Source organism: Carlito syrichta, unplaced genomic scaffold (assembly GCF_000164805.1).
Source record: "Carlito syrichta isolate Samal-C Ts95f unplaced genomic scaffold, Tarsius_syrichta-2.0.1 Scaffold303652, whole genome shotgun sequence".
Taxonomy (NCBI): Eukaryota; Metazoa; Chordata; class Mammalia; order Primates; family Tarsiidae; genus Carlito; species Carlito syrichta.
Window position 1 is genome coordinate 69,317 of NW_007247748.1, and position 27,729 is coordinate 97,045.

Consider the following 27,729-nt stretch of genomic DNA (forward strand, 5'->3'; position numbering starts at 1 on the left):
CCATGCCCGGCTGCTTTTTTGATTTATTGTAGCGATGAGGTCTCACTGCCCAGGCGGGTCTTGAACCCGTGGGCTCAGGCAATCCACTCACCTCAGCCTCCCAAAGGCACGGGATTATAGGCTGAGCCACCAAGCCCGGCCCATACATTTCTTTAAATAGAGATATATTTTATAAACTTATGTATTGCCACTAAATTAGGTAAGACAACAAATGCTGATTAATGAAAACACATTTAAGGAAATTTTAACATAAATTTACTCTAGTTTTGAATAAAGTAAATGTTACCTAAAAATATGGCTGTGTTGTTCTCACTCATAAGTGGACCTTGAACAATTATCATACTATAAGAAAAGGATTGTTAGTAGCGGGAAACTGCCAGGGGTAGGGGGACAGGATTGGCAGTAGTGGAATTTTGCCGGGGGAGGGGGAAGCACACCTCATCAGCAAGGGTAGCTGCATAATGAACATTTGTATACTTAACCCTGAATTGTACCACACATCTTTAAAATTTAAAAAAAGCAAGATTTACATCCTACCAAAAACAAAATGTCTGTGTGATAGCATAAAAGAGAAAAGGAAAGGCAAAAACTAAAATATAAAACAAAATTTCTGATTTTAAATAAAGGGTCATGAACTGCCAATGAATTTCTTTTCAAATCCAGGCATTTAAAAAAATTAACTAATCACTACAACTTACATATAACCCACAAACAATCTATAAAACAAGTTTCTAACCATTAGGGAAATTTTTGTTATCAAACAGCTGAATAATTTATGTTTCCCAAACCTCCAGTAATCTTTCCAACATACCGAGTGTGTAATAAAAGAATTGTTCCGCAAATTGACTTTCAGTGTTCTTGACTCCCCAACTCTAGTTGGCAGAAACCTGTACACATCTTCTGGGGCATAAACTCCACGGTGAATCACATCAAGCTGTCTGCTTTGGGAATAGTTTTAAAAGTTAACTATTTAAAATTCATAGTAATTTAAATTATTTTTGTATGTTAAATTATGTACAGTTGCATTAATTTTTTTTCTCACAACCTATCGCAAAAAATCATTTTATATAAAGATAATGATAGGAGGAATGAAAGGGGGGACCCAGAAAACCTGGAATTATCTTTTGGAGGGCGGTTCACTTGTAGGCTTCCTCCGCTAAGTAAGTCTTCAAGGAACCCACTGGCATCAGTGTACCAGCTAGCGTTGTTGTGAGAGGCTGCATTCAGTTTCGGTGAATTTTTCTTTGAGGTTTTTCCAGCGCGTTTGCCATTTCGTAATGGGTGATACACAAGTGCACCTGCCCACATTGTGCTGAGTGCTCAGCAATTATGACCAAAAATGGCATGACCCCTGTGCGCCACCCTCCCTAGTCACCTGGTCTTGCCTAGAGTGTCTTTTTTTCTGTTTGTTTCCTGGGATGAAAGGGGAACATTTTGCTGATGTGGAAGAGGTGAAAGAAAAAAATGGCAGAAGCTCTAAAAGGCATCAAAGTCGACAAGTTCAAAAACTGTTCTGAGCAGCGGAAAAAGCGCCTTGACAGGCGTGTTGCAAAAAATGGAGAGCACTTTGAAGTTGACTTCCTCCTTAAACATATAAAAATACACAACTTTTTATAAATAGATTCCAGGGTTTTTGGGTCCCCCCCTTGTAAAAGGTACCGGGTTAGGCCAGGCTCCACAAGACCTCCCTTCATCACTCTTTGTCCCTCCAGCCTGGTTCTCTAGCAGTCTGAACTGCAGTTTGTATCACGGTATCCTTCCACCTCAGGCTCATGTCACCTGGATTACTCATGCTACAGTTCGCAGCTGCCCCTCCCTGTAATCTTCCTCTGAACGCCTGACAAAAGCTTTGGCTTCTGGGTACCGTCTGAAGGCGTGAGCATTTCCTATTTCCTGGGCTCCCCTAACTACACACTGCTACTCTCATTCCTCTGGCTACTCTCTCACCTCTCTGCTGGCAGCACTCTTCTCCCACCACACCTAAGGGAGGCCCAGATCTAAGTTTTAGCTCTGCCTCTCCTCACCACGCCCCAACCACTCACAAGTCTCCCCCAGGACAGCTCAAAGACACCCCGTCTCCACAAATACAGAACTCAACTTGTGACCTTTCTCGTCAAACCTGACTCTCCACTTGTATTTCCTGTTTTGGAGAATGGTATCTGGGAGATAATCCTCTCCCATGCCCCTTTGCCCAATTCATTACGAAGGCCTTCACATTTCCTTCCTCTATACTTCTCAAATTTATTCATTCTCCTCATATTCCTTGACACTATTTTATTCCTGGACTCTTTAAAAATAGTCTCTGACTTGTTTTACCATATCTGCCTTTGGCTCCTTCTTTTTTTTTTTTTGAGTTGGAGTCACTCTGTCGCCCAGACTGGAGTGCAGTGACCACTCCCGGCCACCACAGCCTCAACCTGCTGGGCTCCGGCGATCCTTTCGCCTCAGCCTTCCAAGTAGCTGGAACTACAGGCGTGCGCTACCACGCCCGGCTAATTTTTTTTTTATTTATTGTAGAGATGAGGTCTCGCCAAGTTGCCCAGGCGGGTCTTGAAGCCTTCGCCTCCTTCTGATCAGTCAGTACTGCAGCCAGAGGAGGAGTTTTTTCCTATAAAGTCACAAATCTGATCACATCACCCCATAGCCTCCCACAGAGCTCCAGAAAAGTACTCACCTCCTTCGCCCAGCACTCAAGGCTTGGCATGGTCTGTATTTTGTCCACCTCCCTCTCTAGTATCACCCCACAACATTGTCTCCCTCCCACGTGCTTCAGACTTAGGGCTGTCAGTTGATTCCTCAAAAGTCAACCATGTCCTTTATAGGGTCGGGGATTTCTCCTATCCCCCTTTGCTTTGGCCATTCCCGAATTCATCCTCCTCAACTTCAATATCCCTCTTCAGGGAAGCTCTTCCCAGACATCACAGACCATACTGCCTCTGTCACGTTTCCTAATGTTTCTCATTTATTTCCCTCCAGTCCCATAGTCACTGGATTGGCGTGGCTCCTCCTCCATAAAGGAGCCTGTGGAGACCAGACCAGGGCAATTCCACGCACTCTTCCATCTCCAGTGCCTGGTGCATCGTGAGTGCTCAGTGAGTATGAGATAAACGAATAATGGCATCGAGAAAGCGTGCTAAGAACACATATTCTTTAAAGGGTTCACATTTCTTACAAAATGTAATATTTGCTCTTATTAAAAAATAACTGGCCAGATTTATATTAAATTCAGCAGGTATTTAACATATATTTTCCTTCCAGACATCTTCCAGAATGAAATTAGATCTAATTATTAGTTAATTAAGGACTATAAAGAACACTTTCATTATGTAGAATACTAAAAAATATTATCATTACAGTTATATGAGCTACTGTCATAAAATCTGTGTTTAACGCTCTTAAGACTTTACTTTCATATGTTGCAATGTAAAATGGTACAACTATTTAGGGAAATCTATTGGCAGTTTATTTTAAAGTTAAACACAAGCTTATCATGTGATCCATTAATTTTGGGTAAAATCAGGTATTTTCATCCCAAAGAAATGAATATGTATATTTACAGAAATGTACATACAATAATGCTCACAGCACCTTAATTCACAATAGCCCCAAATTATAACACACTGAAATGTCAACAGGAAAATGAATAAACTGTGGTATGTTCATTTAATGAAATACTAAACAATAAAAAGAAACAAACTATAGATAGGTACACTTGACAACATAAATCTAAAACAAAAAAATCATGTTGAGAAATGATGACTGAAATAGAACAATTATTTTTTTTTGAGTCAGAGTCTCACTCTGTCACCTAGGCTAAAGTGCAGTGACACAATCACAGCTCACTGCAGCCTCAACTTCCTGGGCTCAAGTTAGCCTTCTGTCTCAGCCTCTCATGTAGCTGGGACTATAGGTACACTCTAATTTTCTGTAGAGGCAAGGTCTCACTGTGTTGCCCAGGTTGGCCTCAAACTCCTGGGCTCAAACGATTCTCCTGCCTCGGCCTCCCAAAGTGCTGGGATGGCAAGCATGAGCCACTGCACCCAGCCCACAGCACAGAACAATTCTTAATTGCCAAGGAACATATAAGAACTTTCTAGAGTGAGAGAAATATTCTATACCTTGTCTGAAGTGGTAGTAACTCATGTGAACCCACAGATAAAGTCATAGAGCATTTTATTGAATATAACTATACCTCAAAAAAGTACTGAATAAAAATTTATAAGAATGACAAAAACAACATACTCAGGTAGGAGAGCAGAAGCTTCTGGCACAGTTTGTCTTCGCGGCTTAACTAAATTATCTATTTTAATGAGGGACTTTGTAGAAATGCATGCGTTTTCAGACTCATTTCCTGCTTTGACACTCTGTCAAAGAAAATCACAGGGTGGGAGAGGAAAAAATAAACACTCCAGGAAAATATAGGAAATTACCTTTTTGAATTCTACCATTTCCCTTAACATTTTAAAAAAGGAAACCTAAGATTTTTAAATCCCCTGAATCGCGAACCTTCTGCCATTTACCATCTAGTTTCTCCTTCTCTCTCACATGCACACATATACAAAGAGTATCTTGCATAATTAAGTTAAACATGAATTTCAACAGAGCCAAATCCAGGTTTCAAACATGACAATCAATAAAGACAAACAGGAAAATTAAGATTATGGGGCAATACAACAGAACTAATGAAAGTGGGATGAAATCAGGAAAATATTCTGCATTTTCAGGCCAGTTTTTTCATGTCAATTTCACTTAGTGTTTTCCATATTATTTTTCATAATTTACTTAAATTCAGTGTACTACTTACGTGTCCACAGAGTTGAAATCTCAATGTGTGTTTCATATGAGCCTCTTTAAAATGGTGACATTCAACATCCCAAAACTGGGCATAATCCCCTTGATCTCTAGGCAAAAATGTGATGAAGACCTACAAAACATATCCAGAAGAGAAACTGAGACACTGATCATTAGACACATGTAGGTAGACTGCCAGTTCAAAGTTTTGGTATGAAAAAATTAAAGGGACAAATGCTTTTGCACTGGCTAGTTTTCCCTCTGACTGAAAGAATTTGAACAATTTCATTCATAGCAGACTTGTTACTATACCAGATCCAAAACACATTTTTGTTTAAGGAGTTATGCAACATATTTCTCAAAATCTACAGTAAATGCTTTTTTGGAGAAAAAGGTATCAAGAAATACTACAGCCATCAAGCACAAGACCTCCACGAAGGTCCAACCACAGGCACATGGTCACCTTTCAGGGCAATGCTGATGGAGCCCCCTGCCGGCCAAGCAGTGAAAGGTCAAAGGCCTACCGACCGCCATTCACGGCAGAGGACTAGAAACTGGGGGACGGGTGGTTGCAGAACAAGGCATCCTGACGCTCTAAGATCACGGCTCATATTATGATTAACTTAGACAGCCAGCAACCCTGGTTATTAAACTCAGGGCTAATATATAGGCCCTGCTAAATGTGTACAACGTATAAAAAGCTCAATCACGAGAAAAATGTAATTTTTTTTTTTTTTTTGAGTTGGAGACTCTGTCGCCCAGACTGGAATGCAGTGGCCGCTTCCGGTCACCGCAGCCTCAATCTGCTGGGATCCGGTGACCCTTCCATTCAGCCTTCCAAGTAGCTGGAACTGCAGGCGTGTGCTACCACACCTGGCTAATTTTTTGATTTATTGTAGAAATGAGGTCTTGCCAAGTTGCCCAGGCGGGTATCGAACTCACGGGCTCAGGCAATTCACTCACCTCGGCCTCCCAAAGCATGGGATTACAGGCTGAGTCACCGAGCCCAGCCAAAAATGTAATATTTAAAAATAGGATTTTATAAGTCTTAGCTTTATCACAGAATTTAGTGTTGTTAATGCAGATCACCAATTAGTTTAACAATGAATCAGCATCCCTGAGTCTAGACGTAAACATTAAGACATTCAGAGACCTAATTTCTGCCTATATCGAACCTAAGAAATAACCCACAAGCCAGGACTGATCGAGGAGAGGAGAGCATCCGACTAGGGAATAAACTGCTAAGGAGGACACAGGTGAAAACTACCACTTGGGACTACAGCGTCATGACATCTCAACTCTACCCCTTCAAACACCAAAACCAAAACAAAACAGGAGGGAAACGACTCATATTACTGCATGTTACATACTGGCTACATACTAGGAATGTTAACATTCATGATTTTATCTAATCCTTATATCAACTGACCAATGTTTCAAAAAAATTACTGTGTACATCTCTTCCTTAAAAAAATAGGCTGTAACTAACGAACTATTTTTTTTCCTTCTGGGTTACCACTATATACATCAGTAATTGTGCTATTTGGTGATATTTTCCTATGGTCTCAGAATAATGTGCTTATAGTTTTCCCCACTATAAATCGAGTCATCAGGTGACAAAGATTTTTTGAGTGCTTACAATGTGGTAAATAATTAGTTTGGTCCAAGATACACAGTGATGCACACCACAAAAATCAAAGACTGCATGGAGCTTATGTTTCTATGTTAAGTGTTGCGGAAAAAGGAGAAATTCTTGGGAGATGATTTAACACTGCATCCTATTTTTAAGATAGCTTTATTGAGATACAATTCACATACCCATATGTATTATGTTTTTTTCTGTATATTTTGATGTTTTGACATCTTTTTTTATTTTTTCGGTCAAAGTCTATCACCCAGGTTATAGTGCAATGGCAAGCTCATGGCCACCAGTCTCGACCTGCCGGGCTCAGGTGATCCTTCCACCTCAGCCTTTCAAGTAGCTAGGACTACAGGTGTGTGCAATCACACCTGGCTAATTTTTATTTATGTATGTATTATAGAGATGAGGTTTTGCTAAGTTGCCCAGTGTGGTCTCAAACCCTTTGGTTCAGACAATCCTCTTGCCTCTACCTCCCAAAGTACTGGTATTACAGGTGTGAGCCACCACACCCAGCTGTTTTGATATCTTAAAAAGCTTTTTTGGTTGTGTTAGCCAATTCATGGAGACAGTAAAAGATTAACCATGGAGAATGCTTTTGATCTGCAAACCAACCAATACAGTCACCTCTTCCACCTGGCCTGTGAATCCCAGTAGCCAGTGTTTTTCTGTCTTAATCATTCCAGGGCTGGTACAAGCAACTAGAGACAACCCCTATAGCTCAGAGCCTGCTAAACTGTTTACACTGCCCTGCCTTGATTTTCCCATGAAAACTCCAATAAAGACTATGGCCTGAGCTCTCTCCTCTATCCTGTCTTCTGCCGTCTGACCACCCTGTGCCTTCCCCAAGATTCTGCATGGTGTGCAATAACCTCCTTTCTAGGACCTGTGAGTGTAACAAATTTTGTTTTCTTGTATCTCTTTGTGGCTACACCTGACTGACCATCACATAAAAACACAAAACCCCACACAATTCACCCATTCCAAGTGTGTGTAGTCAGTGATTATTAGTATATTTACAGAACTATGCAACCACCATCACAACCTAATTTTGAAACATTTTCAACAATCTAAAAAGAAACGCTTTGCCACCAGGAGTCACTCTCCATTCTCCACTCTCATTCCCAGCCCCTAGCGACCACTAATCTACCTTCCGTCTCTATAGTATCTGCCTGTCCTAGGTATGCCATGCAAATGAAATCACAGGCAATACACAGGCTTTTGAGACTGGGTTCCTTCACTTGGCGTAATATTTTCAAGGTTCATCCATCTGGGTGTAGCATGTACCAGTAACTTGATTACTTTTTATTACCAAATAATATTTCATTATACAAACATACCAGATTTTGTTTACCCACCTATCAGCTGAAGGACATGTTAACTTCTACTGATTTTGGATTCCAAACAAGTTTTTGTTTGAATATCTGCTTCAATTTTTTTGGTGTATATCCAGAGGTGGAAATGCTGGGTCATATGGTAATTCTATGTGGGCTTATTGAGAAACTGCCAAAATGTTTTTCATAGTGGCTGCATCATTTTACATTGCACCAGCAAAGCATGAGGGTTCCAATTTCTCCATATCCTCACCAACACCTGTTATCTTTATTAAAAAAATCATAGCTATCTTAGTGGCATTAAGTGATACCTCATTTCTGGTTTTGAATACATTTTGCTAATGACTAGCAATCCTAAGCATTTTTTTCAGAAGTTTATTGGCTACTTGTACCTATCTTCTTTGGAAAAATGTCTATTTAAATCATTTGCTCATTTTAAAAATTGAGTCATTTATCTTTTTACTGGGTTGTAAAAGTCCTCTGGATTGTATTCTGGATACAAGTCCTTTGTCAACTATATGATTTGAAAATATTTTTTTCCCCAATGCCCAGTCTTTCACTTTCTTTATGGCATCGTTTGATACACAAGTATTTTTAATTTTGATAATTTACTTATTTTTTTCTTTTGTGGATTGTGCTTTACTAGTATCATGCCTAAGAAACCAATGCTTTATCCAAGGACATTAAGATTTATTCCTATGTTGAATTCTAGGGGTTTTATAGTTTTAGCCCTTACATTATAATCTATGGTCCATTTTAAGTGAATTTTTATATGTGGTACTAGGTAAGGGTCCTCCCTAATTCTTTTGTGTGTGCTTATACAGTTATTCCAGTCACCATTTGTTGAAAAATATTTTTCCTCATTTAATTGTCTTGGTTCCCTTATTAAAAAAAAAATTTAACTGGCTATAAATATGAGAATTTATTTTGGGAGTCTCAATTTTATTCCATATGTCTACAGAACTGTCAATACCACACTGATTTGAGTAACGTAGCTTAGTAGGTTTTGAAAATGGGAAGTATAAGTCTCCTACCTCTGTTCTATTTCAAGACTGTGTGGTTATTCTGGGTCCCTTGTATGTTTGTATAAATTTTGTGACCAGTCTGACAATTTCAAAGCAAATAAAAACCCAGTTGGGGTTTTGACAGGGATTGTGTTGAATATATACATCAATTTAGGAAACACTGTTGTCTCGACAGGGTTAAGCGTTCTGATCTGTTGACACAAAATGTCTTTCCTGCTAGGTTTCTTTCTGCAATCTCTCCTTAAATGTTGAGTTTGATTTAAGCAATGTGAATTTTCCTGTTCTACTGCTTTGCTCAGTTGTGGTTTGGGAAATGGAATATATATGTTTGAAGAACTGTGTGTTTTTCCAAAACAGTAAGAAACCCCTTGAAAGTCTGTTATACAGACCTAGTAGAGTACACAGTTTGCAACAACTAATATAGTTAGTGGTTCCAAGATTCTTTACCATCAGTATGAGTTTTTAGTTATATTACAGAGCTTGTTGGAAGTTTGAATGTCTGGGTAAACGGGTCAATATCTTCAGCGCTACAGTTTAAATGAGTTTCAGCAATTAGAACAAAAAAGTATATTGCTGAGACCAAGTGATAACTAGTATTATTACTAGGAGACATTTGGAAGGACTATGCCAAATCTAGACATAAATTGAAATTTAAGAAGGTCATACATAGCTTCTGGAGGGATCTGTCACCCATGGAGATATACAGTTGATTATGCCATGAACATCGAGTTGTTTTTGAGAGTTGGTAGGTTTTGCTGGCTCTAGCAGGCAGATAAAACTCTCACCTCAATCAGTGAGTATGCTCTGTGAGCACTGGCAGTCTGTGATCTCTATCACTAAGGTGATGTTTTGTTTAGCTGACAATTTTTCACAGCAAGACTTTCTGCTGCAGCATAGTGAAAGTGAGACAGGCTCTGCTCTTGTGGACAGACTGACTCTGTGAGTAGCACTGTTCTAGGTGAAACAAATGAAAATGGGTGGAGTCAAATGAGGCACATCTGGACCATTAACTGGCTATGAAAAAAATGTTAACACCTACCTTTTCAGGAATACTTATACACTGCTGGTGGAAGTGCAAATTAGTACAACCTATATGGAAATCAGTATGGAGATTTCTCAAAGAATTAAAAGTAGATCTACCATTCGATCCAGCAATCCCACTACAGGAAGTTCCCAACATACGAACAAGTTCTGTTCTGTGAGTGCATTTGTAAGTCCAATTTGTTTTAAGTCCAACAAAGTTAGCCTAGGTACCCAACTAACACAATCAGCTATATAATACTGTATGCATTTAACCCTTTACCGTTTAAAAAAAAATGCAGCTCGTGATCACATACATTTAATTTTACATAAACATGTTCTTTGAGGCTGAAGCAAATCTGACTGGTTTTCAATGTGAAAATAAGATATAAAAATTGTTCTTGGAGTTATTTCTAAACAGAACTTGTCTCTAATCCTAACAAGAATTACTAATAGAAGAAGAGGAAGAAGAAAGAAGGAGGAGGAAGGAGGGAGAAGAAGGAAGAAGGAGAAGGAGGGAATTATAATATTTTGTAATTCTTTCTTTTCCATTTCAGAGTAAATGCTGCAGCCACAACTATCACCAGCCACAACTATCACCAGCCGAGTATTCTTAGGTTAAACACGGGAAAGTGTTAACAGGCTATACTGATGCCTGCTAGAGAGAAATAATACATAAAAACGCAGGTGTGCATTGTTAAAGTTTGCAACTTGAAAGTTCATATGTAGGAAATTTACTAGTCTAGGTATCTACCCAAGGGAACAGAAGTGGTTATATAAAAAAGACACCTGCCCTCGGATGTTTACCGCAGCACAATTCACAGTCGCAAAAAAAGGTGATATCAACCTAAATGCTCATCAACTAGTCAGTGAAAAATGAAAATGTTGTATAAATATACCATGGAATACTATTCAGCCATAAATAAAGAATGAAATAATAATGTCTTTTGCAGCAACTTGAATGAAACTGGAAACTATCATCCTAAGTGAACTAATGCAGGAACAGAAAACCAAACACTGTGTGTTTTCACCTATAAGTGGGAGCTAAAGTAAAAGACAGAAAATGGCATCATGGACCTTGGAGACTCAGAAGGGGGACAGAGAAGGGGTAGAGGGATAAAATATCACCGAGTGGATATAACGTGTACAGGTGGGGGTGGTAGGTACACTTAAAGCCCAGACTTCTTTGCCACTAAATAATGCAAACGCACACACACAAAAAGAAACAAACAAAAAAAACCTTACCTTTTGGAGTCCACAGCTTTCCAGTATACCAGAAATAGGAGAGCATCTGAATGCTGCATATGTAGCTCTAAAAACATCTCCACTTTCATCAACACCCTGCAAAGTAATCACTTAAACAATCAAATTTATTTATTTACTTATTTATTTTTGAGCTGGAGTCCCACTCTGTCACCCAGGATGGAGTGCAGTGGCACACTCATGGCTACTGCAGCCCCGACCTGCTGGGCTCAGGCAATCCTTTCACCTCAGCCTTCTAAGTAGCTGGAACTTCAGATGCACACCACCATGACCAGCTAACATTTTTTTTTTTTGAGTTGGAGTCTCACTCTGTTGCTCAGGCTGGAGTGCCGGAACTACAGGCACGCAATACCATGCCTGGCTAATTTTTTGATTTATTGTAGAGATGAGATCTCGCCAAGTTGCCCAGGTTGGTCTCGAACCCATGGGCTCAGGTAATCCTCTTACCTCAGCCTCCCAAAGTGCTGGGATTATAGGCTTGAGCAACCAAGCTTGGCCTAACTTTATAATCTATTGTAGAGATGAAGTCTCGTCAAGTTGCCCAGGCTAGTCTCGAATTCCTGGGCTCAGGCAATCCTTTGACCTCAGCCTCCCAAAGTGTTGGGATCACAGGAATGAGCCACCATGCCCGGCTAAACAATCAAATTTAAAAAATACAAATCAACGGATCAAAACCACAGAGACACCATTACTTCTATGGCTGTTGCTAACACACCAATCCACTTAGCAATGGACAAGGAGAGCTCAAGGTATTCCCAGAAATGGGAGAGCTACTTGACTGAGCTTCGACAAGGCAGTCACATTGACTGTCATTACCCCAGAAAAGGTGACATGTGGTGACCTTTATTACCTTAGTGGCTACAGTGATCTTTATGGTGATGCTCACAACGTCAAATGACTATCTTTTCCTCAAAGACCCTGAAGACTCTGTTCGATATGCATTTTAACATCCTAGCCAATAGCAGTTTTTAATTTCTTTGCAGTAGGTCCAAATACATTGCACACATTTTGTTAGTATTATGCTCAAAACTGTTATTATCACACAAAATGCATGGCAGAGAGTGCCACGCATTCTAAACACCACAAATGACAAATCCACTCAACTCAGGCAGTGCCCACTGGCACAGACTACTGTAGTAGGTGTCAGGTTAACATTCACAGATAGAGTGTGCAAGCTCCCACAGGCTGGAAACATACAACAGCACTCAGAACATGGGAGAGAAAAGTGTGCTCGTGCACACACAACGCTTGGTAATACAATGTGTGTACACATTATTTAAAATCAAGTTAGTTCAAATAAAAATCAGGGCTATGAGACAGCATCAAATGGAGTAAGCATGTATTTCCACACACATTCTCTCATTTACCTCTTGAAATCACCTTGTGGAAAAGACTGGGCATGTAATGTTTCCATTTTCAAAGAAAACCAGCTAAACGGATTGTAGAACAAATAACCAACCTGTGTGCATACTCAATCTTTTAACATCCTGAATCAAGTTTCAACATTAAAACGATTATATTGGAGGCAGTCATGACTGACCTTGACATATGCCGGCGCTAAAGATGACAGATGCCACTTCACCTCTGCGGTGCCATGATTCTCGAGCTCCAAACAGCTATCTAAAAGGAACATGCATCACAACTCAAACTCAGAGAGGTCAGTGAACAAGCAGATTACTGTGTCGGGCCTCACTACTTGTCATGGGGGAAAAAAATTATGAGGTACCTAAAGGAGTTCAATGGGAACTACAGTATCTTCTAAAAGAAATCAGGTACGTCAGCCACCCTATTTTGGGTTTTAGTCTAAGTGCAATGCAAAGACAATGAAGGGCTTAAGCACGGGAGCAGTAAGACCATTTATATTTTTAAAGAACTGCAGGCAAGAAATTGTGAGGGGCCGAAGTGGCAAAGGGAGCCCAGGTAAGGCATGGCTGCAGCAGTTCAGTGGAGAGCTGATGCACAGCATGGCTGTCTCGAGTATGCAGTGGCAAAGGGGAAAAAAAGAAGTGGCACATTTGGTATCTATTTGGAAGACAGACTTCAAAGGACTTGCTGATGGGCGGAATGTGGGGAGAGGAAGGGAAGAGAAATCAAAGACAACAACCAATGGGCCCGGCACAGTGGCTCCCGTCTGTAATCCTAGCATCCTGGGAAGGCAAGGTGGGAGGATTGCTTGAGCCAAGGAATTCGAGGCCAGTCTATGCAACACCATGAGGTTTTGTCTCCACAAAAAATTTAAAAAATAGCTATGTGTGGTGGTGCACACCTGTAGTCCCAGCTATTGAGCGGCAGAGGCAGAAGGATCACCTGAGCCCAGGAGGTCAAAGCTGCAGTGAGTTGTGATCGTGCTACTGTACTCTAGCCTGGGAGATAGAGTGAGATCCCAACTCAAAAAAAAAGATGAAAACCCATGGTCAGATAGTGGCACCACTTGCTGCCATGAGTGAGTCTGGGGAAGCAGGTCCTGTCCTGGGCATGTCATATTTGATAAGCCTATGAGATACCCACATGCAGGAGCCGAGTAGGTACCAGGGTGTGCTGACTGGGCCCGAGCACTTGGGCAGTCATCAGTCATGGGCCACAGATTATATTGCTCAGGAGAACACACAGAGAAGGAGGGCACAGGCAGGTCCAGGGTCAGGACTGTGCCACACCTCAGAAGTTGGAAAGAGGAGGAGTCAGCAAAGGAATCTGAGGAGCAGGTAAGGTGAAAACACCAGGGGTGCAGGCACCATAGAAGCAGCGAGAAGAAAGCGTTCCAAGGAGGAAGAAATGGTCAATGGCACTGAGGTCTGACAGACCAAGACATGTAAAAGGACCCTGGATTTGGCAAAATGGAGCTCTTAGTGACCTCAGAAGGAGCAGGCTCCAGGTATGACAGTGATGTCAGTTCAACGGTCCAAGGAAGTGAAGGCAGGGAGCATAATCCTTTTGCTAGAGGGCTGCTGACAAAGGGGGTGGCCACAGGGAAGGGACATGGGGGCTGAGGAAGGCACTTCCTAAATCAGGGATGGTACAGTATTCCATGTGCCAGGGATGGTACAGTATTCCAAATGCAGGGAGAAACTGATGACTCAAAAGAGAGAAGGGACCAGAGGGAGGACTCCAGAGGCAGGGATCGATGAATCTTGGTTCTAAGCAGAGGGTTTCATCTGTAATGGAAACAGAAGCCTTTCACTGAGTCTCATGGCCTCTCTATTTTCCACATGTGAGGCAAAGTCAAGGGTTAGGAAAAGTGAGACCAGGAACAAAGGAGGAGAAAGCAGGAGGAGCTCCACAAAGAAGCAGGACACATGGCCCCTGGCCATAGGGAAGGCTGTAAGACTCACACCAAGGACCTCTGGCGGAAGGGCTTCATGTTGAGGAGGCACCATGCATCTATCAGCAGGGCTGTACAACCCCCTCAACCTATGACGGGGTTACATCCCGACCAGCCCATAAGTTGAAAATATCATCAGTTGACATGCATTTTTTTTTGAGCTGGAGTCTCACTCTGTCGCCCAGACTGGAGTGCAGTGGCCGCTCCCGGCCATCGCAGCCTCGACCTGCTGGGCTCTGGCGATCCTTCCACCTCAGCCTTTCCGAGTAGCCGGAATTACAGGCGCATGCTACCACGCCCAGCTAATTTTTTGATTTTATTGTACAGATGAGGTCTCTCCTACCCAGGCGGGTCTCAAACCCGCGGGCTCAGGCAATCCATGAAATGCATTTAATACATCTAATCTAGCCTATCGAACATCATAGCTTAGACTAGTCTACCTTAAACATGCTCAGAACACTTATATTAGCCTATAGTTGGACAAAATCCTCTAACACAAAGCCAGTGTTATAATAAAGTGTCGAATATCTCGTGTAACGCAGTGAATAAAATATGCTGTAGAACACAGTGCCGGGCATTCACCCTTGAGATCGTGGGGCTCGCTGAGAGCTGCAACTCTCTACTGCTGCCCAACATCATGAGAGGGTTCAGCGTGGCACACTGTTAGCCTGGGAAAAGGTCAAAAGTTAAAGTATGGTATCTACTGAATGTATATTGCTTTCACTCCATCATTAAATAGAAAAAGTGACTCGAATCATCTAAAATTGGGAACTGTCTATATATGAATTACTGAATATATCCTCAAAGACCTTTGTAGAAGGTGTTAATTCCAGTGGCCATTTTATAAGCGGGGAAACTGAGCAAACCTACTTAGCCTCTCTATAGCCTCAAAGTCAGGTTCTTACCTGACTTACTCTCTAAATAACTTACTTACCTCTCTTCTTCATCTAATTTATTAACAATTCTGGTCAAAGACCCTGTGAGAGTTGGGGAGGGATGGTTTTGACCACCAAATAAAATCTAAGATTCCTGGATTTCACAGAATAATAAAATGCCAAGGTTTAACATTTTAAGATTAAATACCTAAATCCAGGCCAAATTGAAATGATTTCCAATGATTGCTTGATTTTCTTCTCAAGTAGGGGAAATATTTGGACTTATCACTAACTTACTATTAACTCAGAACAGAGCATTCAATTCAATACATCAGTAGATATATGAATTACAGAATTTTTTGATACAATACCTGAAGTTTTACCAGGTTCTGTTGTAGGAAAAGTAACAGTCTTATTTTTTATTTCAACTTTTGTGGAAGGTGGTTTTGTCACTGGTTTTAACAAATGACTAAGTGGAGGTTCAGAAACTGAGGGAAGAATTCCAAAGGGTGTGGCGGTCACATGAGCTAAAAATTCTTCTTGTGTCATATCTTCTCGAATTTGAACTTTCAAAATTTTCTGAAATGAGACAAATAAAAGAATAAAACACAAATGTAGCTATCATTTTAAAAGAAACAATTCCTATTTTTAAATCATAATGCAGAAAAGAATGAGAAACCAATGAAAATGATGGATTTAGAAGTTAAAGTTTACTTGGATCACAAGCAAAGTAAATCTTTGGATCTATCTTCTGTTCCCACTACCTTCTTTTTTTTCAAAGCAAATTTTGTGAATTAGTAATCACTTCTAGGCCCCATTCTTTACTCCCATGAGAATCATTCTGATCACTACAGAAAAATTCTATACTAAGTGCTCTAATTAAATAAATCTAGTTGGGCTCAAAATACAAATAGAAATGTTCCAGGATGACTGACTAGGGGCATGGCACACCAGTTCTCATCAGAAAGAAGATCGAAATTCCTGGAGAATGACCAAATTTTGAGCAGGAAAACGTAGGGACAGGAAACTGGAACCATGAAAGCGCCCACGAGGTGGCTGGGATGCACAGAAAAAAGGAAAGCAGCAAGTGTCTGGCTGACATTCTCTCCAAAGAGCTCAGAGCCAAATAGAAGTGCTTCCTTGCCACCCACACTGCTCTGACAATCTGCTGACAGCTAAATAGGTGGGTGAGCCCTATAGACCCTGCGACCCAGCAATGTCAGTGGCGGGGGTGGAGAACTTCCCAGAATGAACTGCGCAGCCATACCGCAGCCCCACACCCAACAACCCCCCAGGTCCGTGGTCAGGCCCAGGCTAAGACTGCAGACATCATACTGACTGCCACCCACTGTGCCACTGCACCCTAGTAGGCTTCCACCCACCAACCACGGTACCACCACCAGACCACCCAGGCTTTCCCCACAGCCTGCTCGGACCATGCCGACCCTAAGAGAGGGGTGTGCAGCTGTCAAAGTCCCCCTCTTTTCAAAGGAAAAGCAGAAAAATGAGCACGGTACTAGCTGTGGAAGGACGTAGCACCAAAGCACAAGAACACCAAAACAGACTGGGGGGAGTCGGACTGGGGGGTGTCTGTCACTCACCCTCAGCCCCCACCCCAGGGCACGGTTGTGCCTGTGGCTTTTCCCACTGGAGCCTGGGAAGCTGCATGGAAAGAAACTGGTTCTTATATGTTTCTAGTGGTCCCCACTCCCTGCAAATGCAAGCCAGTGTGAGAGTGGGGTGGGGCTGCCTTTTGCAATTTTGGGGGTGCCCCGTCCCCTCTGGGGGCCAGCACATAAAAAGTGAAGAGTCCACCGACTGGTTCTTACCCTTAAGTGCCAACCAACTACTGCAGCTTGACTACACCATCAAATGAAAATGCATCACTTCAATGAGCCATGCCCACAACTGTCATTGAGTGAGCCCTACTGCAACGAAGGGTCCTGTACCGAGCCCTGGCCCTCTGGACACACTGTGAAATGAAGCCAACAGACCATATGCAACACAAACCACAGTCATACCACAGGAAAAAAAAAAAAATTTAAAAGCCCCATCTAAAAAAAAAAAAAGCAAACCCAAAAAACAAAAAACGGTGCTCTCAGATGAGAAGGAACTCTGGCAGAGTGTTTTGTCACCTCCAAAGGACCATAGCAACTCCCTAGTAATGGATCCTGACCAGAATGAGACGTCTGAAAAGACAGATATAGAATTCATAATATGGATGGCAAAGGAACACAACAAGATGCAACAGAAAGTTGAAACTCAATACAAAGAAGCCAGTTAAATGATCCAAGATTTGAAAGACTACATGGCCATATTAAGAAACAAACAAAAAACGAAATGTCTGAAATTGAAAAATTCACTGTAGAAATTTCAAAATACAGTTGCAAGCTTTAACAACAGACCAAGTTTAAGAAAGAATTTCTTGAAGACCAGTTACTTGAATCAACCCAGTCACACAAAAATAAAGGAAAAAAGAATTTTAAAAAATGAATTCAATTTCATTTATAATAGCGGCCAAAAAAAAAAATCTAGGAATGTATTTAACCAAAGAGGTGAAAGATCTCTTCAAGGAGAATTACATAACACTGAAGAAAGAAATCACAGATAACACCAACAAATGGAAAAACATCTCATGCTCATGAATTGGAAGAATCACTATTGTTAATAATGACCACACTTCCCAAAGCAATCTACAGATTCAACACAATCCCTGTCAAATCACCAGTGTTGTTTTTCACAGAATGAGAAGAAAAATTCTAAAATTCATATGAAACCAAAAATGAGCTCCAATAGGCAAAGCAATCCTAAGCCAAAAAACAAGACTGGAGGTATCATGTTACCCTAAAACTTTACTACAAGGCTATAGTAAATAAAACAGCATGATACCAGTACAAAAATACATACAGAGCACTGGAACAGAAGAGACACACCAGAAATTAATCTGCTCACCTATAAACAGACAGATCTTCGTCAAAGTCGACAAAAACAAACAATGGAGAAAAGACACTGTATTCAATAAATGGTGCTGGGAAAATTGTCTAGCCATATGCCGAAGAATGAAACTGGACCCCTACCTCTCATTATATAAAAAAAATTAACTCAAGATGAATTAAAGACTTAAATCCTAGAAGAAATCCTAGGAAATACTCTTCAGGGTATTGGATTAGGCAAAGAATTTATGACTAAGTCCTCAAAAGCAACACAGTAAAAATAAAGATTGACAATTGGGATCTAATTAAAAAAGAGCTCCTGCACAGCAAAAGAAACTATCAACAGAGTAAACACATGTCCTAAAAAATGAGAGAAAATATCTGCAAACTATGCATCTGACAAAGAATTAATATCCAGAATCCATAAGGAATCTAAGTTGACAAGGAAAAAAAAAATAACTCCATTAAAAAGGGCATGAACAGATACTTCTCAAAGGAAAACATACAAGTGGCCAACAAACATGAAAAAATTTTCAATATCACTAATCATCAGGGGAATGCAAATCAATACCACAAAGAGATCTCACACCAGTCAGAACAGCTATATCAAAAAGTTAAAAAAAAAAAAACCAACAGATGTTGGCAAGGTTGCAGAGCAAAGTGAAAGCTCAAACACTTGGTAGAAATGTAAACTAGTGTAGCACCTGTGGAAAGCAATTTGAAGATTTCTCAGAGCACAAAAAACAGAGCTACCACTTGACCTAGCAATTCCATTACTGGGTATGTACCCAAAGGAACATAAATTGTTTTGTCAAAAAGACACCTGCACTTGTATGTTTATCACAGCACTACCCACAATAGCAAAGACATGGAACCAACCTAGGTGCCCATCAAACAGTGGACTGGATAATAAAAATATGGTACATATATACCATGAAACACCATGCAGACATAAAAAAGAATGGAATCATGTCCTTTGCAGCAACATAAATATAGCTGGAGGTCATTATCCTAAGCGAACTAATGTAGAAACAGAAAACTAAATACTGCATGTTCTCACAAATGGCAGTTAAACACTGGGTACACACAGGCATGAAGATGGGAACAACAGACACTGGGGGACTCCTAAAGGAGGAAGGAAGGGAAGGAAGGGAGGGAGGCAATGTGGAAAAACTACCTACCTTGACCTAGTACCAAGTTCACTATTTGGGTAATGAGTTCAAAAGAAGTCCAAACTTCACTATTACACAATATATCCACGTAACAAAGCTGCACGTGTACCCCCGAGTCTCAAATTTAAAAAGAAATACAGTTGTCCCCTAATATTTGTGAGGAATTAGTTCTAAAAATCCACAGATGCTCAAGTCTCTCATATAAATTGACAGAGTTTTTGCATATGACCTACACACATCCTCCTATATACTTTAAATCATCTCTAGATGACTTGTAACACCTAATTAATGTAAATGCTATGTAGTTATTATACTGTATTTTTATTAGTATCATTTTTTATTTTCTTCTCCAAACATTCTCAATCCAATCTGTGGCTGGTTGAACCTGTGGAAGTGGAAGCCTTGTACGAAAAAGACCAACTGTACCTTCATTTGATTTCTTAAATGTAAGTGTTAACAAGGATTATGGAATGGAAGCTACAAAACAAGAGAAATGTTGCTCAGAAAAACACTTTTAAAAGTACCTTCTGTCCATTGTCACAGTGTATATAGATCAGACCACTCCATGGGAACATTGACTGTTTCGTGGATAAGGAGGAATTAGGACTCACAAGAATTTGTAGTTTACTCCTTAAAAAAGAAATTAATAATGAAAATCAAGATGAGTCTAGACTTTAGTAGCAGTAAACACAAGAGTTATAAATACTGTCTTCCAGTGACCAGATATTTCCTTACTGCTCAAAAGGAAGGCTCTCGCATGGTTCCCATACACAGCTCCTCTTGCTTCGGTCCCAACTCAAAGGTTAATGAAAAGCTGGATGGCATGAACCCAGGACCAAGGGCAAAACTCATGTGAAAACAAACCATGACATAAAAATACCATTTTAAAAGCAATTCAAAATGAAAAAAAAAAAATTTTTTTTTTTGAGTTGGAGTCTCACTCTGTCACCCAGACTGGAGTGCAGTGGCCGCTCCCGGCCACCGCAGCCTCGACCTGCTGGGCTCCGGTGATCCTTCCGCCTCAGCCTTCCAAGTAGCTGGAACTACAGGTGTGCGCTACCACGCCCGGCTAATTTTTTGATTTATTGTAGAGATGAAGTCTCGCTGCCCAGGATTTCTGGAGCAAAAGACAAAGACTATGAAAGCTCTGAGACACTTGGTAATAATAATACAGTCATAGTGCAAACAAAATGTAGTAGCTGGAGAGGAAACAGGGTGGGGGGGTGGGGAGATGAAAAAGAAAAGGAGAAAACAATGTATTTCTTTATGACCCAGTTGCTAATATTTTTTGCACTCAATATTCTTTTCAAAAGCTAAGGGATGACACAGAGTTTAAAACTGGGCAATGTGATCAGATTCGTGAATTAAAAGGAATCACTAGTTACAAAACATTTTGATGTGTTTCAGTACACATGTCAAAAAAACAGGGCAAGATTATTTTCTACTGCTACTAACTAAATACATGGGACTTCCGAAAAAGTTACAGAAAACCTGTTCTATCATCTCCCTATCTTTTCAACCATTAGTTGAAAAGAATATGTTGCACGTCACGTAGTACATGTTTAATTGACTGCTTTGGGCCAGCGTTTCTCTGGAGTGTCCCTCACCATACTTAACTCACAGCCTCAGTCAAGTAAACGTTTCTAAGATATACACTCAGAGGTATGCAAAAGTAAATAAACTTCACGTTGTTTCTGTGCAAAGTTGCTAGTCTCAAATATGGAGCAACTTGCAGATACGAGATATGAGAGCTGACCCAGATGAGGCCTCTGTTAAGCAGTAGAGCTGTGGCTTTCCCTCCTATATAAACCAGGTTGTAGACAGAGGACGGACAACTGTGTGTAAATGGCTGGCCCCAAAAGACTTCCTTCTCAGAATATTCTGTGTAGAAAATGGTAAGACAGCTTGTGGTTCAGACATATTAAAGTCAGGAGGCTTGTCTGAAAACTGCCCTACATGATCCATACCAGGGAAGGAACAGCAAGATCACTTGGGCTTTAGCCACAGCAGACACAGTCCCTTACGACATGCCCAGTTTTTTTCCTTGCTTTGTAAATTTATAGGCAGAGTACTACAACAGAAAACATTTTGATGTTTTCCATTCCAGGGACTCTGTTCTACCTCAAAAATGTCCCTTTCAAATCTTAGATTACACCATAACCAGCTGTGTGCAAGATCTCTACTCTACTAAGTGACATTAACCTTGAGCTCACTGTCATCCCACAGAACCAAGTAAGCACTCTGCAAACTTTTACTACTGAATAAATTCAAATGACATGTTTAACCTTTAGAAAGCCTCCATGCTAGCATCTGAATAACACCTAGAAGAACACAGAAGTCAGACTTACTCTGGTGCTACAAATCCATGTTGTGGTGTGACCGTAAGGCAATGTGCTGGCCAGCACAGCTCAAATTTCAGTAACCTAATGGAATTATTTACAATCTGGAAACGTCCAGTTTTTGCCATGTCACCTATTATATCAGATAAATAAAATGTTACTTACATTTAGTAATAGTGAAAAAGATAAATGTTAACAAATAATAAAAATAAATTCTAAGTAAATATACAAGTATGCTAACTTATTCTGCTCTCTCCACTGCTCAATTATAGGAATTTCAAATCCCTGGAAAACAAGTCTATTTGTTTATTCTTATAAACTGCAAAGACACGGGCAATATCAAACAAGAGAAAAATAGATATCTGGAAATTGTTACTGCCTGGTCTAGACATTGGCACACACATATGCATCACATCCGAGCTTCCTCTGAATCAACGCTATCAGTGCGAAGGTTACAGGAGACCAAGTGCTGAAGGAGCTGTTTGGGTGGGGGTGTTCTCTGTCCTCCAGAAGTTGGCCATAGCACAAGAGTGGTGCTTTGGGGGTAGGAGTGGGGACTCTAGTAGTGGGAGCAGGACCCGGGCAAGGCAGGAGCTGAATGTGCACAAAGTGCATGTGTACCCTGGATGTGCAGCAGGTGGGAGGGAGCACAGATCAGGCTTCAGGACACCGTTCTGCGGGGTTGCCACCGACATACTCACGAGGAGAGGGAGCTACCAAAATCAAGTGTTCAGGTAGGATAGTCCATGTCTCTCCAGAGGCTGGCTGGTCCTGAGGCGCGGGCGCAGCTTGTGAAAGAGGAGGACCTTGAGGACCTTTGACTGGTAAGACATCCAAAGACACATTGCCATCATGTTTTCTAGAAGTTCCTGATCCACTAGAAAAATTATTTAAAAATGGGCAATTCAAAGAGAGAGGACAAGTTAAAAGTGATAAAAGGTCAGATTGTGGCATACATTCTTATATTCATTCTTCACGGATCTAAAAACATTAAGACAAAGTTAAAGGTATATTATATGCCATGTATCTTTCAGTGAATAAAAATTCTTCATATTGCATATATTTAAAAGTGTGTATAAAAATTAAGTACAGGATAGGTCAAATAGTATAATAAATTTTAGAGTATTCAGTGGTTTAAATTTTTTTTTCTGTCTTAACTCTCACATGCCATCTGGTCTCTCAAAAGACTTATTAGAAAATGATCCAGTATCAGAAATTTAAGAAAAATAAAACTTCTTATTGTATCTACAACTGCACAATAGTAATTGGTTTCACAATGCTGACACCAAAAACATTAAAATAGGAGATTCTGGGCAAAACACTACAGTAAGAAATGCTAATATAGTTTATAGATATTTTTATTAAGCACTAAAACAACGTATTTTCTAACAAGCCTTAGATTATTAAAAAAATTACAAGCCGGGCTCGGTGGCTCAGCCTGTAATCCCATGCCTTTGGGAGGCCGAGGTGAGTGAATTGCCTGAGCCTGCGGGCTCAAGACCTGCATGGGGCAACTTGGCGAGAACTCATCTCTACAATAAATCAAAAATCAGCTGGGCGTGATAGCGCATGCCTCTAATTCCGGCTACTTGGAAGGCTGAGGTGGAAGAATCGCCGGAGACCAGTAGGTCGAGGCTGCGGTGGCCGGGAGCGGCCACTGCACTCCAGTTGGGGCGACAGAGTGAGACTCCAACCCCCCCCTCCCAAAAAATTGTTTCTGACTTGAGTCTGTTTTTTCTGGGGCAGTGGAGGTCTGACTTTTTTGTTTACTTTAACACTCAGAGCAGAGATATCTCTCTTTCTCCCCCACTTTCTCTCTCTCTCTCCCTGGTCTCTTACCCACTGCCCTTTCACCAGTCCTTTTCAAGTCAGACCTCCACTGCCCCAGAAAAAACAGACTCAAGTCAGAAACAATTTTTTGGGAGGGGGGGGTTGGAGTCTCACTCTGTCGCCCCAACTGGAGTGCAGTGGCCGCTCCCGGCCACCGCAGCCTCGACCTGCTGGGCTCTGGCGATCCTTCCGCCTCAGCCTTCCAAGTAGCCAGAATTACAGGCATGCGTTACCACGCCTGGCTGATTTTTTGATTTATTGTAGAGATGAGGTCTCACTGCCTAGACAGGTCTCGAACCCGCGGGCTCAGGCAATCCACTCACCTCAGCCTCCCAAAGGCGCAGGATTACAAGCTGAGCCACCGAGCCCGGCCACACCCTGGTTACTAACACCATTCTCTGCTAAAAGGAACTACAATTTCTAAAAGAAATGGCTGTTTCAGGGCTGGGCAGAAAGAATATAAGATAAGCCTAGAATATCCTGCCGAGCCAACAAGTAAGAAAGTGCTCAAATGATGCAAGATGCATCAATGAGTCAAAGAGCCAGTGTGGGGACCAAGTATGACAATGAAGCATTAATACTGAATCCAGGAGTCCATCATAAGTGAATAATTATATCAAAGTGGGAAAAGTAAATTTCTTCCTTATGAAAGATAACTTTTATAAGTCTATTAGTGGAAAGTCAACTAATAAATGTAGAAAGAAAGACGGAATTAGAAAAATCACCATTTAGTAACCATGGTGATAATGATTCAGGCAATAATCAACGGATGCTAAAAGTCTGATAAAGAACAAGATAATTCATTATCTTTAAGAAACTCCTTGTAAAATATTTATTAACTCTACAGTGGAAAAATCTGGCAGACACCATTTTTAACTAAGTGATAATATTAGTAATGGGACAAATCAGCATTGTATACCATCTGAGAAGATGCACTGAGAAAAAAATGGCATCACTTCTGTGATGTTCTGCCAAAGGTGTGAAATCTGAATCTGCAAACTAAAATTGAGGACTATTTTACAAAGTCTGTTTTACAAAGTCACTGGCCTGAACTCGATATCAACATCAAGGTCATCCATAAGAAATGTGTTTACAGTTGGCCTGCAATCTATGCTCTCCTTTTAACCACAAAATAATAATATACAAGGAAAAAAGACTGGCTCTACTATGACTTAAATAATCTTGAAAACTGGTGAAAGATTTTTATTTATTTTACCTTGTGGAGTCCAAGCTAGCTTTGGAAGAAGGCTGAAAAAATTCTCTGCTAGAAACGCAATCTCTAAATTCTCCAACGACTGAAAGTATAATTTTAGACATGTTTCCATAAAAGAGCTGAACATCATTAGGCTGTTGGGGAAGATCATACACTGAAATAGAAAATGTTTTGAAATGCGTAACTCTTCACATAAGCACACCACAAAATAACAGACAAATTTATATATTTATAGCCATAGGATATTATTTTCTTAGATTGGGGTAGGAATATTACTACTGACTGGCATGAAATTATAGGCAGTGATTTCAGTATTACTCAGTGGCTAGCAACTGAGGCTCTGAGCCTGACTTTGAACTACCTTTGCTACTCATTGGTTCTGTGAGCTTTGGCAAGTTACTGAACATCTCTGAGCTTTAGTTTCTTCAAGTCGAACACTGTTCCTCAAGAGTAACAATCTATCTCAGGGGTTGTGGTGCACATTAATATAAGAATATTTTTGGGCCGGGCTTGGTGGCTCAGCCTGTAATCCCGTGCTTTGGGAGGCCGAGGTGAGTGAACTGCCTGAGCCCGCGGGTTCGAGACCCAGCTGGGCATCTTGGTGAGACCTCATCTCTACAATAAATAAAAAAAATTTGCTGGGCGTGGTAGTGTATGCCTGTAGTTCCAGTTACTTGGAAGGCTGAGGCAGAAGGATCGCTGGAGCCCAGCAGGTCGAGGCTGCAGTGTCCGGGAGCGGCCACTGCACTCCAGTCTGGGTAACTGAGTGCGACCCCAACTCAAAAAAAAAAAAAGGATATTTTTGAAGACATATAGGGCAACAAACATTTATCACAAAGCTTAATGGAGGGCACACACTATTTTAATCCATATATACATATGTGAATTTTATATAGAATTTATTATATATAAATTTAATTTCCAGAACAACTCTTCAAAATAGGTACTATAATCTTTACCTCAAAGACGGGGAATCTGCAGCTCAGAGAGGTTAAGAGCACACAATTTATAAATGGCAGTCTCACAGACATTTAATTTATGCAAATCTAGAAACCAGGTGCTATTAATATAATTGAATATTTCTAGATTAATAGAATAGTACTCAAGATAAACATTTCTAGGTTAGGCCACTCAAATTTGTATATACAAGAAATTTTGTAGAATATACTGGCATTATTTATGTAAATTAGATAATCTTTAAGTATTATATATTTTTAAATAGAAATTTTAAAAGAACACAGTAACTGTAAATTTATATTAACTTAACCAACACATCTGATCATAAAAATTTAAATCAACTGTGAAAATATGTGCCACAAATTACACATTCTGCAAAAGCAAGATCATTACAAATACTTGTAACAGTAATATGCTCAAGCAAATGTTATTCAAAATAGTCACATAAAAAGTTCAACTGCAATATTCTCATAGATGATCTATGGTACTGATCAATACAAGAAAAGAAAGAATTTTTTCCTCCATCTGGATAATACATTCATCATCTCAAGGAATACAAAATTGCAGTGTCCCAAAGACCCAGCCTAAGTCTCAACTCAAGCCCATCTTAGATGAGTTATCTTGGCAGGTTTCTTGAGCTCTTGTTGGGTCTGTCAACACAACCATTAACATAACACATTCCTTGAATTTTTGGACATGCAGCTCCCTCTACCTGGAACAATCTTCCCCATCCTGTTCCCATCCTGTCCACCTTGTGAATGTCTCCTCATTCTTCAAGTCTAACTCAAGACTCACCTCATCTTAACTGAGGTACTCTCCCAGATATCTAAACACGGTAGCACTTTTCATACAACACATTAAAAACTATCTGTCTTCTTCTTAGCCTGCAAGCCCTTCATGGACAAGGGTGGCATCCTGTACTTCTACATTCCGGTGTCCACGTACCAACTAGCACCTTGTCCTCTCAGTCAATACATCCATCCAGTTAATGTGGTATGGACTGCTACTGAACTGTGGGATGAAGCCAGCCTCTGAACCACTGCAAACTCTTGCTACCTACTTTAATTTCAAACTCCATCCCAGCTGCAATGTTTTACTAAGTGTTTCAGCTCCACAACTTAAGCATTAGTTTAACCCTTATTTGGATCTTTCCTATGAGGAAGAGATAAGGGGTTGAAGTGGCAGAGATGGGTCCTGAAGTTACTGTCCACTCCAAATCCAAGGTTCCTTCCCTCGCTCTGACTCCTTAGCACACTGCTGATAAGTCTACTCCAAGTATTTCCAACATATTTTACTACCCCATCACTGCCTTCCCCTTGAGCAGATGATCTAGACTCCTACTCTACATCAGCTCTACCAAGGTATAAATATCCTTTTCCTTTATCATTTCATTTGCAAAAGCAAAATGCCGTCCATCACTAAAAAACTAGAAAACAAAAATGGGGGAAAAAACTACCACCTGAAATTCTACAAACAAAACATGGCCACCTATTATTTTGGTGTGCATACTTACTCCTGTGATTTACTTGTGTAAATATAATTATTCTTACCAAAGTGAGACCTTACTTTACAAACTTTAAAAACTTTTTCTTTACAATAAATGAAGAGCTTTCCATGCCATTCAATATAGATTAAAATCATCGTTCTAAAAACTTCAAAATATTCTACTGTATAAACAGATCCCCCTATTCCTGGGAATTAAGTTTACTTTTAACTTCTTGCTATTTTAAACAACACCATGGTGAAAATCTGTACACATATTTTTACATGTTCTGTATGTCTCCATACCTATATTGTACGAGTGATAAACACTATTAATATTTGGATTGTTTAGCCCAAACAATGGCTAGCCATCTAGGTTAGAGTCACTTCATCACTATTTTGAATTTTTTTTTTTTGCCACCATTACAACCTCCATAAATCTAACAGTAAGCACAATAACACAGAAACTTCAAAATGAGTGAATGAGCAACAAAATCTCAAGTAGCAATTAATTTGAGTTTAATAATGACCATTCTC

At 40.4% G+C, this 27,729-nt stretch overlaps 1 protein-coding gene across 1 annotated transcript in view; it reads right to left on the reverse strand.

Annotated features, from left to right (window-relative positions):
* The window catches only part of CEP192 (centrosomal protein 192), a 131,654-nt gene that overhangs the window by 8,020 nt on the left and 95,905 nt on the right, over nt 1-27,729 (reverse strand). Inside the window, exons 34-43 of the mRNA XM_008058924.1 lie at nt 24,757-24,907; nt 22,412-22,587; nt 21,720-21,843; nt 19,896-20,001; nt 15,638-15,845; nt 12,613-12,692; nt 11,055-11,150; nt 4,805-4,924; nt 4,243-4,364; nt 812-938 (exon numbers count right to left, since the gene is read on the reverse strand). Of these exons, the coding sequence (XP_008057115.1) occupies nt 812-938; nt 4,243-4,364; nt 4,805-4,924; nt 11,055-11,150; nt 12,613-12,692; nt 15,638-15,845; nt 19,896-20,001; nt 21,720-21,843; nt 22,412-22,587; nt 24,757-24,907 (1,310 nt within the window). The remainder of the gene's footprint in view (nt 1-811; nt 939-4,242; nt 4,365-4,804; nt 4,925-11,054; nt 11,151-12,612; nt 12,693-15,637; nt 15,846-19,895; nt 20,002-21,719; nt 21,844-22,411; nt 22,588-24,756; nt 24,908-27,729) is intronic.